This window comes from Nycticebus coucang, chromosome 10 (assembly GCF_027406575.1).
Source record: "Nycticebus coucang isolate mNycCou1 chromosome 10, mNycCou1.pri, whole genome shotgun sequence".
Classification (NCBI taxonomy): domain Eukaryota; kingdom Metazoa; phylum Chordata; class Mammalia; order Primates; family Lorisidae; genus Nycticebus; species Nycticebus coucang.
The window spans coordinates 46479087-46495131 of record NC_069789.1 but is presented as its reverse complement, the minus strand read 5'-3'; the positions used below and the strand labels follow the sequence as shown (position 1 = coordinate 46495131).

At 37.6% G+C, this 16045-nt stretch overlaps 1 protein-coding gene across 4 annotated transcripts in view; it reads left to right on the top strand.

The window, feature by feature from the left end:
* The window catches only part of KCNK2 (potassium two pore domain channel subfamily K member 2), a 240850-nt gene extending 227757 nt beyond the window's left edge, over positions 1 to 13093 (top strand). For 3 of the 4 annotated variants that reach the window (XM_053607780.1, XM_053607781.1, XM_053607778.1), the window contains exon 7: positions 10913 to 13093. In XM_053607780.1, the coding sequence (XP_053463755.1) occupies positions 10913 to 11230 (318 nt within the window). In that variant the 3' untranslated portion in view covers positions 11231 to 13093. The remainder of the gene's footprint in view (positions 1 to 10912) is intronic. The other variant, XM_053607779.1, reaches the window with a different exon arrangement.
* The last annotated feature ends 2952 nt before the right edge of the window (positions 13094 to 16045 follow it).

The following is a 16045-nucleotide window of genomic DNA, read 5'->3' as shown; positions in this document are numbered from 1 at the left end:
ATGACATACTTTGAAATTTTTAAAAGAACGATATTATTTAAAATAGTAGCATCAATTTTAGTATTAGTATTTTCTTGGCATTATCTTTATTGTCTTGTACTTAAATGTTACATGATTACATATTATGTGTGGTATTAAGTAGTGGAGCCATCGCTAACTCAAAAAAGCTTTTTAGGCTAAGGAAACTTTATCAATATTACATACACTTTCCTGAAAACTAGAGAAAAACATCATGTACTGTTCTGTCAAGATAAAGTGATACTCAAGTGATCCTTTTAGGGTTTCTTTTTTCTTTTTAACCTGGTTGGTAACGTGAATAATTTGAATTGTTCTTTTTAACAGTACAGTTCAACAATACAATGAAATGTCAATACGTCAGAAAATGAATTAATGATAATTGTTAGGAATTATAGTCTAGGCAACTTCTGAAATTGGAATGCAAAGTAGGCTTCTAATTATTTTTACAAATTTAACCAGAGGGATGTTTTCACCTCAGCTAGTTGCTTATGATATTTAACTTTCCCCAAAGCATGAAGGTATATAAGCATCTGAGCACTCAAAAAAGTAAATTGAAAGCTCATTGTCAAAAGGGACAGGAAAAAGCATTGGTCAAAGACGAGGAAGATCTCTTTAGCTTTATTCCTAGTGAAGAAAATAACCAAGTGATCATTATAAAATCTTAAATTCTCCGGCTTTACTTCAGATTCTTTTAAGGACATCAATTAGGGAAAAGTTTCTCTATCTGTGTTACTCTAGCCACATCAAAAAACCATTATTTTACCTGCAGGTAAATAGGATCTTATTTTTAAAAAGAAAAGTCAAAGCTCTTACAAGTATTGTCCAACATTTGAGTTGGCCCTCGGTAAGTGGAAAAAACTTACAGAGTTTCCGACAGAAATTCCTCATCCAGAGCTGACTCCAGGATAGAGACTGGCTTAGCTTTAACAAGTGAAACTTATGTTCTAGCTCCATCCATGTAAACATGAAAGAGGTGAAGTCTCCATCTTTCTTTAAGGCTGCATAATATTCCATGGTGTACATATACCACAATTTATTAATCCATTCGTGGATCGATGGGCACTTGGGATTTTTTCATGACTTAGCAATTATGAATTGGGCTGCAATAAACATTCTGGTACAAATATCTTTGTGATAATGTGATTTTTGGTCCTCTGGGTATATACCTAGTAGAGGTATTATAGGATTGAATGACAGATCTATTTTTAGATCTCTAAGTGTTCTCCAAACATCCCCTTTCCAAAAGGAATGTATTAATTTGCATTCCCACCAGCAGTGTTAGAAGTGTTTCCTTTTCTCCATGCCAACATCTCTGGTCTTGGGATTTTGTGATATGGGCTAATATTACTGGAGTTAGATGATATCTCACAGTAGTTTTGATTTGCATTTCTCTGATAATTAAGGATGATGAGCATTTTTTTCATGTGTCTGTAGGCCATGCACCTGTCTTCTTCAGAGAAGTTTCTCTTCAAGTCCCTTGCTCAGCCTGAGATGGGATCACTTGTTCTTTTCCTGCTAATATGTTTGAGTTCTCTGGATTCTGGTTATTAAACCTTTGTCAGAGACATAACCTGCAAATATCTTCTCCCATTCTGAGGACTGTCTGCTTGCTTTACCCACTGTGTTCTTGGCTGTGCAGAAGCTTCTTCTTAGTACAGTATCTCAAGAATGGAAGAAAAAGTATCCAATGTACTCAGCCCTACTATGAAACTAATTTATGGCTTTCATATGAAAGCTATAACCCAGTTATAACCTAAGAATATGGGGAAGGGGGAAAGGGAGGGGAGGGAGGGGGGAGGATGGGCTGAGGGAGGGTGATTGGTGGGATCACACCTATGGTGCATCTTACAAGGGTACATGTGAAACTTACTAAATGTAGAATATAAATGTCTTAACACAGTAACTAAGAAAATGCCAGTTAACTATGTTAACCAGTGTGATGAAAATAAGTCAAATGGTCTATAAAACCAGTGTATGGTGCCCCATGATCGCATTAATGTACACAGCTATGATTTAATAAAAATAAAAAATAATAAAAAAAAGTGAAACTTATTCCTAGTCAGGCGAGGATTATCAGAGAAGGGACGATAACCCAATTAAAATGTAAAATTTAGGTACGGCAGGATAAGCTCTGTAGGGAGAAAAGAGGCAAGACGAGATTGTAGGCCTTCAGAAAACAAATGGCCTTGTACCTAAAGTGAGAATGGGGAAGCAGTGATTTAAAGGAAATGACTGATGGAAGAGGCTTTGAGAGAAAGAAAATATGATTGCTCTCTTGCTAAAGAATGCTGGCATCCCTAAAATTTCCCCATTTAGGATGAAACTGGCCCTGCACATGATGCTCTCATCAAAAGTCATGGAAGGATGATGCCCTCCCATCGCAGAGGCAGGGCTCAGAATCAGATCAGAGGGTAAAAGAAGGTTTTAGGCAGTACTGCTCCTCAAAACTTAGCTTTAATTTCTTGGAAATACAATGCAGCTGGCATTTCGCAGAGCTATTTGAAGGAAAATAATCTCCCTAGAAATGTAATTGATAAAGAATAAGCATTTAAAAGCTGCAGGTTTTTTTTAATTTTTTCAAATTAAAAAGTCTAAAAATTCTCTTTAAATGGTGTTACACTTTTCTTTTACAAAGAAATGACTACTCTGGTGGCCTGAGATAGAGACAAGGGGAATTTCTAAATGAAATTATTAAACAAGCATAAAAATCAGGATAAGGATTACCCTTCATCACACTCAGCTGTGTAGTAAAAGTATAATGAGTTAGCTTACGTAAACAATGGAGAGTTGTGTTTCAGTAACAGAGGCTCGGTCTCAATCATTTTTAAATTTTCTTTATACATTCAAAATTAGAGACTCCTTCAGGATACATTTTTAGTTTGATATCTAGAGAAGAAAGACTCTCACTGGCAATTGGAATCCAATTCCCACATGTAGGTTTCATTGAGCAGATAAATAACACCCAGGGAGAACTCCGTGGTCTCAAGGTTTATTCAGAGCTGGTGAAGCTATGTGCTGTACATCTGTGTGGACAATGGAACATCAGGAAGAGGAGATTTATTTTTATTTTATTTTTATTCATTTAATTTTATTTATTTATTTATTTATTGTTTTGTTTGAGACGGTTTCACTCTCTCTCCCCTGGTAGAGTGCTATAGCATCACAGCTCACGGCAACCTCAGACTCTTGGGCTCAAGTGATTCTCTTGTTTCAGCCTCCCAAGTAGCTGGGACCACAGGCACAAAGCCCAACTTTTTTTAGAGATGGGGATCTTACTCTTGCTCAGGCTGGTCTTGAAGTGAGCTCAAGCAATCTACCCTCCTTGGCCTCCCAGAGTGCTAGGATTACAGGCGTGAGCCTCTGTGCCCAGCCTGTAAGGGGAGATTTAAAAGGAAAAAAAGTCATCCAAACGTCAGCACCTTAAGAAAGGCAGTACTATGTCCAGGGCTTGGCACTTAATAGATACTCATTAGGTAAATGTTAAAATCCACAATTTACTTTTATACTTTAATATCCTTGCTTACATGCACTCATTTTACATAGTTGTAGTCAATTGTATAACATCGTAATAGTAGAACATGGTTCCTGTAGGTGACTGGCTTCTCATAAACACGGACTTCTTATATGACATTTATTAATCTCCAGATTATGCTATTAAAATATGGTTCAGCATACCTTTTACTTTGTCAGGAATTTTAGCAAGAATAAATGTCTATGAATTATCAAAGAATTTGAGTATCTTTGTCTTATTAAAATTGGTTTGTAAGTTGCTTTCTCTTCAGGCTGACATGCTGACAAGACATGCTGACACAGAACTTATGCCAATATCAGATTCATGAGGGCTCCCGAGTGTGTTTGTGTAGAAAGAGGGCTGTGTCAGTTACAGATTTCTCACTAAGCAGCCAGAATGTATGCAGGAATCTAGTTTATTCAAATTACCATGCTGGGTACTTTTATGAGGAGAAAAAATAGATAGAATGGGGCGGCGCCTGTGGCTCAAGGAGTAGGGCTCTGGCCCCATATACCAGAGGTGGTGGGTTCAAACCCAGCCCTGGCCAAAAACTCCAAATAAATAAATAGATAGATAGATAGATAGATAGATAGATAGATAGATAGATAGATAGAATGCATAATTAAGCTAAGTTACCATTTTGTTTGGAAAACTAAATTTATTTCATTAAATCAGTACTGACTCGAAGCACTGTCTAAGATACTATAGTATAGAGAGGATGGGAAGGAAGGTTGAACTTGATGAGAAATAGGGCAGTGATCCTCACCTTCAGGGAATCTGCCAGATAATTGATTAGAATCAATGCAATGATACATATTCCTTATGGTTGTAAATGATCTTACCATAAATTTCATAAATTGCAAGCTTCTAAAATAGTGAACTTTTATCCTGCTTAGGCCATCTTATTGATCTTATGTAATATAGGAAAACTCTCCTAAGAACAGTGGAATATGGCAAGTGCTTATGTCTGAATTATGTTGCTGCTATTACAAGGGACTTCTTCGTATTATTTGAGATATTTTAAATATCCTGGTGTGGTAGGATTTAGAGCCACCATTAGGGGGACAATAAGGCATTGCTACTTTGAAAACTATCAGATGCTTAATAAGCATTCATGGTGCTTAGGAAGATGTAGTTATTCTCCTAAAGTGACATTGTTAATCCTTCTTTAACTTTTTTTTTTTTTTTTTTTTGTAGAGATAGCGTCTCACTTTGCTGCCCTCAGTAGAGTGCCGTGGCATCACACGGCTCACAGCAACCTCCAGCTCTTGGGCTTACGTGATTCTCTTGCCTCAGCCTCCCAAGTAGCTGGGACTACAGGTGCCCGCCACAACGCCCGGCTATTTTTTTGTTGCAGTTTGGCCAGGGCTGGGTTTGAACCCACCACCCTTGGCATATGGGGCCGGCGCCCTACTCACTGAGCCACAGGCGCCACCCAATCCTTCTTTAACTTTAAAGCTTGTATCCCATAAAGAAGGTAAAGCTCAGGTTCCAAGGTAGCCTTGTCTGGTACTATTATGCCCAGTGGTGGAAGGAATGAAACGAATCAGGGGCTGGTAAAGAAATGGGGGTGGGGATGAAATCAAATCAAAAGGATCTGTACAACAGGCATGAGCTTCTTCATTTTGAGAATAAGATATAGTGGTATCATAGGTGTCTTAAAATGGCGAGGAGGCTCTACAATGATTAGAAAGTTAGTTTGAGGAAATATATTTTGGACCGTTGCTATGAATAGACTTGGCTATGAACCTATCTTTTCATGGGCTACATCTCTCTCTAAGAGGAATAAAATTATCCCATCAGAGGAAAACAGGAAGCAGATTGTGTATCGAAAGTATGATTGATTCATTTGCCACACATTTCCTTACTCACCCAACAAAAGTACTGACTGAATTCTCCCTATGTATTCTCTTCTAAAAGCTGGGAATTCTGAATAGGATGTGGCAGGCATATCCTCTCTACTGTCTTGAATCCAGCAAGAACAATTAGACTAAGAATTGTATGTTATAAGTCATGCTGAGAAACGCTGTGGAAGTGCAAAGTGATACAGGTACAACTAGCAGATGATGCCTGTGTTTCCAGAGGGTCAGGAAGTGGCTCCATGAAGATGTGTGGCTTAGCATAAGGAGGAAATATTCCCAAAAAGGAATGGGAAGCTGTCTTCTGGACAGCAGAATAACAAGTAACAAATGAATGAAGGCAAAAGAAAGTGTGGCACTTTGAGGAATTATAAGATGTTCAGGATGGCCCCGAAGAGTGGGATCTGAGAGGGATTGAGAGGGATAGTGTTAGCATTCAGAATGCTTGAATAGTACATAGGCCCTAGATCACATGAGTCACTTTAAAGTGTTGGAACTTTCTCGTAAGTCAAACAGGAATCAATTGAAAGTACGTGGCCAATTAATGTTTAGTAAGGGGCACTCTGGCTGCTGTGTGGAGAATACATTTGAAGGAAGATGGAGTTAAGTCAGCAAGTCTGATTAGGAGACCGCCAAAGTAGCACACATAAGACAAAGTTCTGGACTTTTCTGTAGTTTTGGTAATAAGACTAGAAAGAAGGGAAGTTAATTGAGGAGAAAAGAGGTAAATCAGCTACAATGGGGGTTGATTTGATGTACGATGAAATAAGAGGAGGATCAAGGAAGAGTGTTGAAATTCAACTGAGAACTTAGTGATGCAGAGATAAGACATTTCAGTTTTTTACAAAAATAAAGTTTGAGAAGTTAAATGATTTCACTTAAGGGTATGTTAAGTTTGAGGTGCTTGTGAGTCATCTAAAGCGAAGAGTTTTAATAAATAGTTTAGGCAGAGACAGAATTCCGAAGAGATTTCGTCTAAAATACGGACTTGAAAATAACAGAGATGGTAGTTGAAACAATTCCAAGGATGTGGATCATCCAGGGAAAATGAGAATAGAACCCCGTGGAACATAGGCAGTTAAAAGCAGGGAAAAAGGAAATGAGCCTGTAAAGTCGATGAGGAAGAATTGGCCTGAACGGTACGAAAACAAGCATGAGAGTGTGCAGACTGGAAACAAAGGCAAGGGCGGACAGAGCGGTCAGCAGTGCTGTTTGCATCTGTGAACACCAGGCAAGTTAAGGACAGATAATTTAGTGACATGGATGAAAGCAGTTCCAGCAGAGTCTAGAAGGGCATGGGCTGGTTTGTAATACTCTCACTTGCTTTCTTTTCCTTTGGGCTGTGCTCTGTGAATTATGTGAAAGCTAAGAGTCCAGGGAGTCCCAGGGAAGACCTCTTTCTTCAGGGAAGTGCAGGAGCTGCAGGAACATTCTTTGTGATCTTTGAAACTCTTTTTGCTCACCTTTTGGTCCGCATCTTTGCTTGTAGTAATTTAGATTTCTTGGTTATAGAATGATGAAACACTATTTGATTAAGTTGCTAAAAGATTTTTGTACAGATCCAATGGAGAAATAAAAATGTTTTATGCATAGGATTAATTTTAGTTATCTGGAACACCACAAGCATTAATATTTCAGTCAAGAAAAATTTTACTTGTATAAATGTGATATTCTTAGAAACATTTTTAAATTTCTTTGAAAACAAAAAAGCACCTATTACACACCCAGGCTGCATGTATAGGTACTACTTCTAGGCTACAAAGCTGTATGGCAGGTTACTATCCTCAGTACTGTAGGCCATAGGAACACAATGGTATTTGTATATTTAAACATTAAAAAGTGCAGTAAAAATAAGTTATTGTAATGTTATGGGCCCACAGTTGTATATGTAGACCAAAATCCTAAGCCTATGTCATTATGTGGCTCATAGTTTTGTGTATATCTCACTCATTTTTCCTGTGAAACAGGTTATTGTACTTATTTTATAGATAAGGAAACTGAAGCTCAAAAAGGTTAAACTGAGCGCTTGTGGTCACATAGAATGTGCTTATAGAGCAGCGGTTCTCAACCTGTGGGTTGCGACCCTTATCCCCACCTGCCCCACCATGTTTCTGACTATTGTCATGGCAACTCTTATGGCCTCTAGAGGTTACTTTTCCACCGTTGGGAATTCTGGAGAAATTAGAAAAAGCATATTCCCCAAAGTGGACAAAAATACCAGCCTCTGTCAGAGATCAAGAGTAATGAAAGTTTATGGACTCTGACAAGTCTGACCTTTTCTTACGTTCAATCTTTGCCTAATTGGCAGGAGTCACTACCTCACAGAAGCACTTGGCTCTACAGGAAGTTTTGTGTGTCATCAGTGTAATCTGTGAGATCAGGGTGACTTTGCAAAACTTGCTTCTCAAGAACATTCAGATCACATCTAAGGAAGGTCTTCGTTTGTGGTCCAATTCATCATGACCACTTAAGTTTCAAATTTCAATACAGAGATGATTAAAATAACTAAATAATTCTTTGTTCCACAGTGTTAAAATAAAGCATTTTCTAGGTGAGTGCCAATAATCAGACTTTTTTTTGCCACAAATAGGCAGAGTTTACACTTAATTTGCTGAAAAGAATTAGTGGGGCTTCTGGGAACCCTGAGTCTGAAAACAGTACTCAATAAATACTCATAATAAAAAGTGCTCTCACTATTAACACAGGCCTTTGTCATGGGATCATGTTAAATTATTATCTGTCCAGTGCCTTGCCTGCTCAGCATTGCTCTTTAAAAAATATCTTGTTTGATTGTCTTACCATCTCTGGTAGGGAGGATTCTATTGTTTCTCCCCATTTTACAGAAGAAATTAAGGCTAGAGAAGTTAAAAAACTTACTCTTAGGCATACACTGAATGGGGCTGGGAATGAAACTTGGAGTTCTAGCTCCAGCAAATTATTTCTGTACATAAATTTCTACTAATAAAATCAGACAAATTTCACAGCATCTACAAAATCTGAAAATATTCATGTCTTTTGACCCAGTGTTTCCACTTATAGCCATACTTTGTACACATTAACAGATGTGGTACAAGATCTAGGTACAAGAATACTCACTAAAGTGTTATTTTAATAGCAAAATAGTTTTTTAAAAATTAATCCACCCAAATGTCCATCAATAGGGGAATGATTCAATCATGTTATATCCATCATCCTGGGAAGTGCTGCACAGCTGAGATCAACTATGACATAGAGTAATAACTACTGACATGGAAAGACAACTAAAATTAGATGAGAGAAAAAGCTATTTGCAAAACAATGTGTTTAATCTAAGACTTTTTTTGCAAAAACATTAATAGTAAGATGGAAGAGGAAGAAAATAAGATTTGTGTTTATCGAGAGAAGAAAACTAATTGGTAGCAAGAGTGCCATACTGTGCGTGATTAATGTCATTGAGGTGTGAGATGACACAGTACCTGTATTTCCAGGGACATGTTATTCAGTTAGTGAGTATTTATTGGAAGTCTGCTGCATGTCAGGTGCTTGGGGCAGAGGATATCCACGGAACTTACATTCTGTGTTAGACAAGGTAGAAAATTAGCATGTAAATAGATTAACATTTGAATTTTGGTAAGCAAAGTCTAGCACTTTTATAACATGAATGTATTTTTTAAGATTAAAAAAAAAATGAAAGGAGGAGGTGGGTCCTGAGAAAGCCAGCAGCCTTGCTGCTCATGGAGGACGGGTTGTGAGGTAAGAGGCTGGAAACCAAAATAGAGCCAATAGAATAAATCATTTAGGTCCATAAATTCCGATGGTGCCCCAAGACCAGAGGCATGACTCGGGTAGTAAACAGTGAAAGAATATAAACCATGCATGGATTTATTGATAAGCAAGAATGGAATTTGTAGGGAGTCATATCTGAATGGTTTGGTGTTCATTACCAATGATATTTTGTCTTACCTACGCTTTTTTAACCCTAGTCCTCCAGAAGCCGAATTAAACATTTAATTATCTGTGATATTTAAGTACAGTTGGACAGGGTCCCTTATAGAAACAGTAAGTATCTCCCTCCAGGCTAAATTGCTATCAGTTTTGTACTACTTCCCCTGCAAGCTTCCTCTGAGTTGCCTCAGTAGTTCAGGAATGCTTGATCTCGCCAATTCTTTGTTTCACAATGTTTTCATTTTCCCAGTTTTGCCTTTTCCAGAGCCAGACCCAAAGAATAAGCAATTATTTCTTGTTGGGACAATACAATTTGGAAATCAAAAGAACTCTTAGAATAAAAAGTAAATGATCCTCAAATATGTGTGTATATGTGCTCATGGGTGGAGCCATCTGCCAAGAATATTTGAAGTTTCCACTCTGTTTTGCGTACATACACTCACTCCCAAACACATTCATTTATATCTGTGGTTACATATAAACTTGGATAGGAATGTAATGGTGCTGTAATGTATATGCCCATCTATCCTCTCTTACAATTAAGGTAAGAATAAAAATTTAGAAACTGTCAGTTATACTGCTATTTTCCACATCAAAGTTTGAAATATAAATCAACAAAGCAAAAAATAAAATAAAATAAAACAAAAAAGAAATAAACAGAGCTGTAGTTAATTTGCTTGCCAGGCAAACAAGAGCCGGTCTCACTTAAGAAATGAGTTCAGTGGGTCTCCCTAAGCTGAGAGCAGAAGTGCTAGACGAAGATAACCATTTCATATTATGAGACTATTCTAGGCAATATTCTACATTATTAAATTCTGTTTAGTCCAGAAGTGGCTTGTAGAATTTCCCACAGAATTGACCATTTTTATACTTTTGGACAGACACAATTTTCAAAGAGATCAGAGATTGTACCAGTTGGGTTCAGGATCATTGAGCAGATTCTTGGGCGTGCACATGCTTGGGACTTGGCACATTTTTTTGTCTATAACACTCAAAGGAAAACCACATAGCAAAAATTACCTGGGATCTTTCAGTTTGTGAAGTACATTAGCTCAGTCCCCTGTCAGTTGTGTACTGTGAAGATGCCAGTTGTGCAGTTGAGGAAATGGCAGCCCACAGTTAGAGTAACTCCACCAATTCCACAAACATTTATTGAAAAACTATGCCTTAGATTTTTATTCTATGAGTGGATTCATATTCCAGACGCTTTTGCCTTGCTGCTTCTGTGTTTTACTGCCTTTTCTATGTTTAAATACTTCTTGAAATTGCATACAAATGAAAAAAGTTGTCTTTTTTACAGTATTAAGTTTCAGGGACAGGATTCATGTACACAAAAAAATTACATTAGAGCCTCTAAAGTTTAGCTTGATTGATAGAATTTCAGTTCACAGTTTTTTAGAGCCATAGCTACATACAGCAAAATGAAATCATGCTTTGTGCAATGCGCCTCCTTACACCGATTCTCAGATCACCAGTATGACAAAAGGTTATCCGGTCTTCTTTTAAGAACCCCCAAATAAAACGAACACAAACTAAAGCACACAACAGGCTGACCATCGGGTAGGTATCTCTTTATCTTTTCTCTGCTTGTGTGTTCCAGGTGGGAGAGTTCAGAGCACACGCCGCTGAGTGGACAGCCAATGTCACAGCAGAATTCAAAGAAACCAGGAGGCGGCTGAGTGTGGAGATTTACGACAAGTTCCAGAGGGCCACCTCCATTAAGCGGAAGCTCTCGGCAGAACTGGCTGGGAACCACAATCAGGAGCTGACTCCCTGTAGGAGGACCCTGTCAGTGAACCACCTGACCAGCGAGAGAGATGTCTTGCCTCCCTTACTGAAGACTGAAAGTATCTATCTGAATGGTTTGACACCGCACTGTGCTGGCGAAGAGATCGCTGTGATTGAGAACATTAAGTAGCCCTCTCTTTGAAGAGCCTTAGGCGTAGCCATAGGTGAGGACCTCTCTCTGCTCTTTATGACTGTTGCTGGTAGCATTTTAAAAATTGTGCATGAGCTCAAAAGGGGGAAAAATAGATACACCCATCATGGTCATCTACCACCAAGAGAATTTGGAATTCTGAGCCAGCACTGTCTTTTTGATGATGCTTGTCGATAGGTCCACGTTCTTTGACCAGTGGAATGGCAAGCGATGTCTGATGCCTTTTTGCGCCCAGACTGTTTTTCTCCCTCCTTCCCTAATGTGCCATAGGCCTCAGATTGAATTATAATTGTTTTTGGTAATAATGTCGCTTTGAGGGATCAGTCCTTAACTTTTCAGGGTCTACCTAACTGAGCCTAGACATGGACCATTTATGGATGACAACATTTCTTTTTGTAAATGGCAAGAAATTCTTATGCAGCCTTTTACCTAAGAAATTTTCTGTCAGTGCCTTATCTTATGAAGAAACAGAACCTCTCTAGCTAATGTATGGTTTCTCCTTCCCCGCCCCCACCCCTAGGCTCACCTCTGCAGTCTTTTACCCCAGGTCTCCCGTTTGAATACCATACCTTGCTGGAAAAGTGTGTAAAAATGACTGAAGTGATGATGCCCGAAGAAGGAAATAGATGCCAAGTTAGATGGACTCTGAAGCAACACTCAGCGTTGCCTAGCGTTAAAGGCACTGCAGAGAAATGACATGTAAAGATGGCCCCTCTGAGTATTTATTTGACTCAGGTACCATTGGTACATTATACAATGTAATTATGACCAGGCTGGAAATATTGGCTGCTCCAAACACTCCCCCTTTTTCCTGGCAGTATTGGGGAATTTATCATTTAATACTAACTATTTTTTAAAGGCAGAAGAAGAAAGTCCATATATATATAAAGGAACTGACAGAAGAAAACTGTTGAAAATGGGTATTATTGGAGGTGATTTAAAATAATGGGTGAAAATTACCAAAAATATGGGAAAAATACAAAAACAATGTGTTATGAGTATTTGCTAATAAACATTATACTGCCAGCATCTATTTGCTTTTTGGTGTATGAAAGGCTTACATAATTTTCTTTCCTTGGGTGGCTTTTGCCAGATGAGGGGAGGTGACCCAGCAGTCCGCAGCGGGCACAGTCCTAGCCGTCTGTGGGTGTACTTTGGGAGCTGTGACGGGCTGTGTGAGCGAAAGTTGAAATTGGGATCACTGTGACTTTGCACATGGAAAAATGCAGATTGGAGGCAGAATTCATCTCTGACATTAGAGAAAAAGCTGTTGTAGCACAATTTAAATCTTGAGAGTTTTTTTTGTTTTTTTTTTTTTTTAGATAGAAAAGGCTGATTATTCTGTTTAATTTTATATCCTGTAATTATTTGGATATTTCCAAGATTGAAAAAGTAAAGTTATCCCTTATGTCTTACCCTTTTCTTTATTTTCTTACTTAGATCTGCTGTACATTGTATATATAATTTTTAAAATGTAGAAAGAAAAATCATTTCCCTAAATATCATTGCAAAATTGATTTCTTTTACTGTTTGTTTGGTGGAGAAACTGTATCTGAATAAGCAGCATTCAGATTAAAGGTCTTTAAGATACACCTAGTATGTTAAAAAAAAAAAAAAAAGTAATAGATGCTTATTTTCCAAAATTTAAATTTAAGCCAGAAATGTAAATAGTCAGATAACTTCTTAAAGGTACTTTTATAAACGTAAAAAAATTCTAACCAAAATTTTGGAAAGTCAGGCTCTTTTAGAAAGAAAGCTACACCCATTTCCTCAACAACTGTTCAGAAAATTCATATGGTGGAATGCACCATGTATAAACTGTGAATTGTATTGACAAATAAAATTTGTAATTAAAATCAGTATTTTCTGAGTCTCCTGCTTTATCTAACTAGAGATTCAGGATGTCACTTTTCATGCCTTTTTTATTTTATTTTATTTTATTTTTTTGGCTGGGGCTGGGTTTGAGCCCTCCACCTCTGGTATATGGGGCCAGTGCCCTAATCCTTTGAACCACAGGCACCGCCCAATCATGCTAGGCTTTTTATGGCTTCTTCATTCACAATATTTAAGAAATATTTTTGATGCCCTGATACTACCCTTGAGGTATACATGCAGGGTGTTTTTCTTGGTACAACTGTTAATCTATACTGAATATACTGAAATTTATTTTGGAAATAAGGTATTTGAAGTAGCATATAAATTCAAGATTGTTTCTGTTACATTGTAAATTATTCCTAACATATTTTATCATTGTAGGACCTTGTCTTGACACTGAAGTAGTTTGAATGCTGAATGCAGGTATCTGTATGTTTGTTGTAAGAAAAAGACAAGCAAACATCCTATAGGAGAAACCCTGAAGAAGGCAGTTGCCACCCAGTCTTTTAGATCTTAGACCCCAAATATTTGGACTATTTATCCAGTCTGTATCCTGCATAAATTTATTGATTCATTCCTCAACAACTTGATTCTCAATAAATATCCTAAAGCTGGTTCCAGCATTATTCTTAGGATTGGGGAAAATGCAAGAAAGTATATGTATTATCATCAATTGACATCACTTTTACTATCTCAAACTTTAATCTGCTTACTTTTCGTGAAGAGAATATTGCTAAGAATTTTGACATAGTCTGAAATTTTCTAGTGAGTTTCTTTTTTTCCATCAGACCATGTCTTGAAAGCTATTTGAGGAAAACAAACAACAACAACAACAAAACCCAGAAATGCTAGAATCAGAAAGGATCAAGAATGCCTTAATCATATCCTAGACACAGATTCTGGACACTTCTCTTTAATCACCTTAAAACTGCTGACTGTTGAAATGATTATTGGGGGTTTTTTTCAATATGTTACCTGGATCTATATACTTTGCAACATAGTTCATGTCACACATGTTTTTTCCCCAGTAGTATTTCACTTTTGCAAAACAGGGAAAAGTGAAACTTCTGAAACCCAGAGGGAATTGAAAAATGTGCACCTTGGCTTTCAAAACCAGCAGGGAGCAGAACGCAGAGCATGATTTCTTCTAGAAATTAGAAGGAACGCATGACATACAAGAACAAATGCTCCCTAAATTTATGTTTAAAATCAGTAGAATTTTTTGGTACTTGAAGCTAGAAGTTCAAAGAGAATTCAGGGAAATTTTAGATGAAATGCCAAAAAAAATTTACATATTCTAAAAACTTGAGATGGCTTTTCGTGCCTAAGAACTAGAAGAACTAAAGGTCTACATCAACTTTTGCTTTTCTTTCTTCTCTTTTAAAATTTTTGCTATTTCAGTTAAAAATAAGTTTTGTGACTTTCATTTCTTACTGAGATGTGAGTATAAATTTGTTTTTATATAATATAAGGTAAAAATTAATGTGTGATTTTTGCTTTAGCACACATTTACTTAATGTCCTTTTGTAGTGAAACTGGCCTTGCACAGCTCACATTTCCAAGATAGTGTAGAGTAAACTGATTACTTCTGAAAGTGACTTATTGTGGTTCTCTCTTTTTTTTTTTTTGTTTGGGATTCATTGAGGGTGCAAAGAATTAGGTTACATTGATTGCATTTATTAGATAAAGTCCCTCTTATAATTGTGTACTGCCTGCAAGAGGTGTGCCATACACCGTGACTGACGAGTTTTTCTATTTTTAGGATCTTGCTCTTTTTTTGTGTGTGTGTGTGGTTTTTGGTTGGGGCTGGGTTTGAACCTGCCACCTCCGGCATATGGGACCGGCGCCCTACTCCTTGCGCCACAGGCGCCACCCTATTGTGGTTCTCTTAATAAGGAGAAGGCTTCACAAGCTCCACCTGCTTTTTCCATCCACCACCCCCTCTCCCCACCCTCACTATCTCACAGATTTATCTCTTTTATTCCATACCTGACACTTCCCCCCTCAACTATGCGTTCCTGAAAGACAGGAAAGACAGGTATTGGTTTCAAGGACCAGGAATTTCAGTTCTGCTCTTCTGTTTTGACCTAGCGCTGTTGCTACACACCAGCTTTTACTAATTTCATATATTCATAAACCATTTATTATTTTCCTAGTATTAGCTTTATAAAATATTTTCATTATGTTAGACTGTTCTTAATTTACAGCTATTTTTTCCCTTTGATCTGGCATCAGAAGAAAACCTCAATGGCCTCGTCTTTATTATTTATTTCACACTTGTCGACTTGGATTTCTCTCTGAACACCAGATCCATCTAGCTAACTTACTCTGGATATTTCTGACTCTTCAAGGCGCTTCAGCAGATTTAAGACCTCGTGTAGTTTTGTCCTGGTCCTGGCCTTCCTCTGGTGTCATCTATTTCAGCGAATGGCACCACCTTCTATCTGGTGGGCATGTCATCCTGATCATCACCTTTTCCGTCTCAGCTCCATATCTACCTATGACCAAGCTCTATCCATTTGTATGTTAAATATGTCTGGAATTTACACACAGCCATTACCTTAACCCAGGACTCCACCATCTTTCCCCTTCTACTAACAGCTTTTATATCATTCTTTGCTCCTATTATTGATAGTAGCTGATCTCTTTAATAAGCAAATCTTACTATAGCACTCTCCATTTAAATCCCTTATTTGTCTTTCATTTATGTAGATATATGACCAGAATCCCTCAAGTGGTCTACAATACCTTCTTTTGGTCTTCCTAATGCAGCCCTCTCCAGACTCAGTTTGTATCACTCTTTACCTTCTGTCTCCCAGCCCCATCTCTTTTTTGTCACGAGATTATGTGGATGTTGTTCCCTTTGCCTGGAATAATGCTCACTCTCTTTTCTTTCCTTGGTCTTTTCTTTTTTTTTTT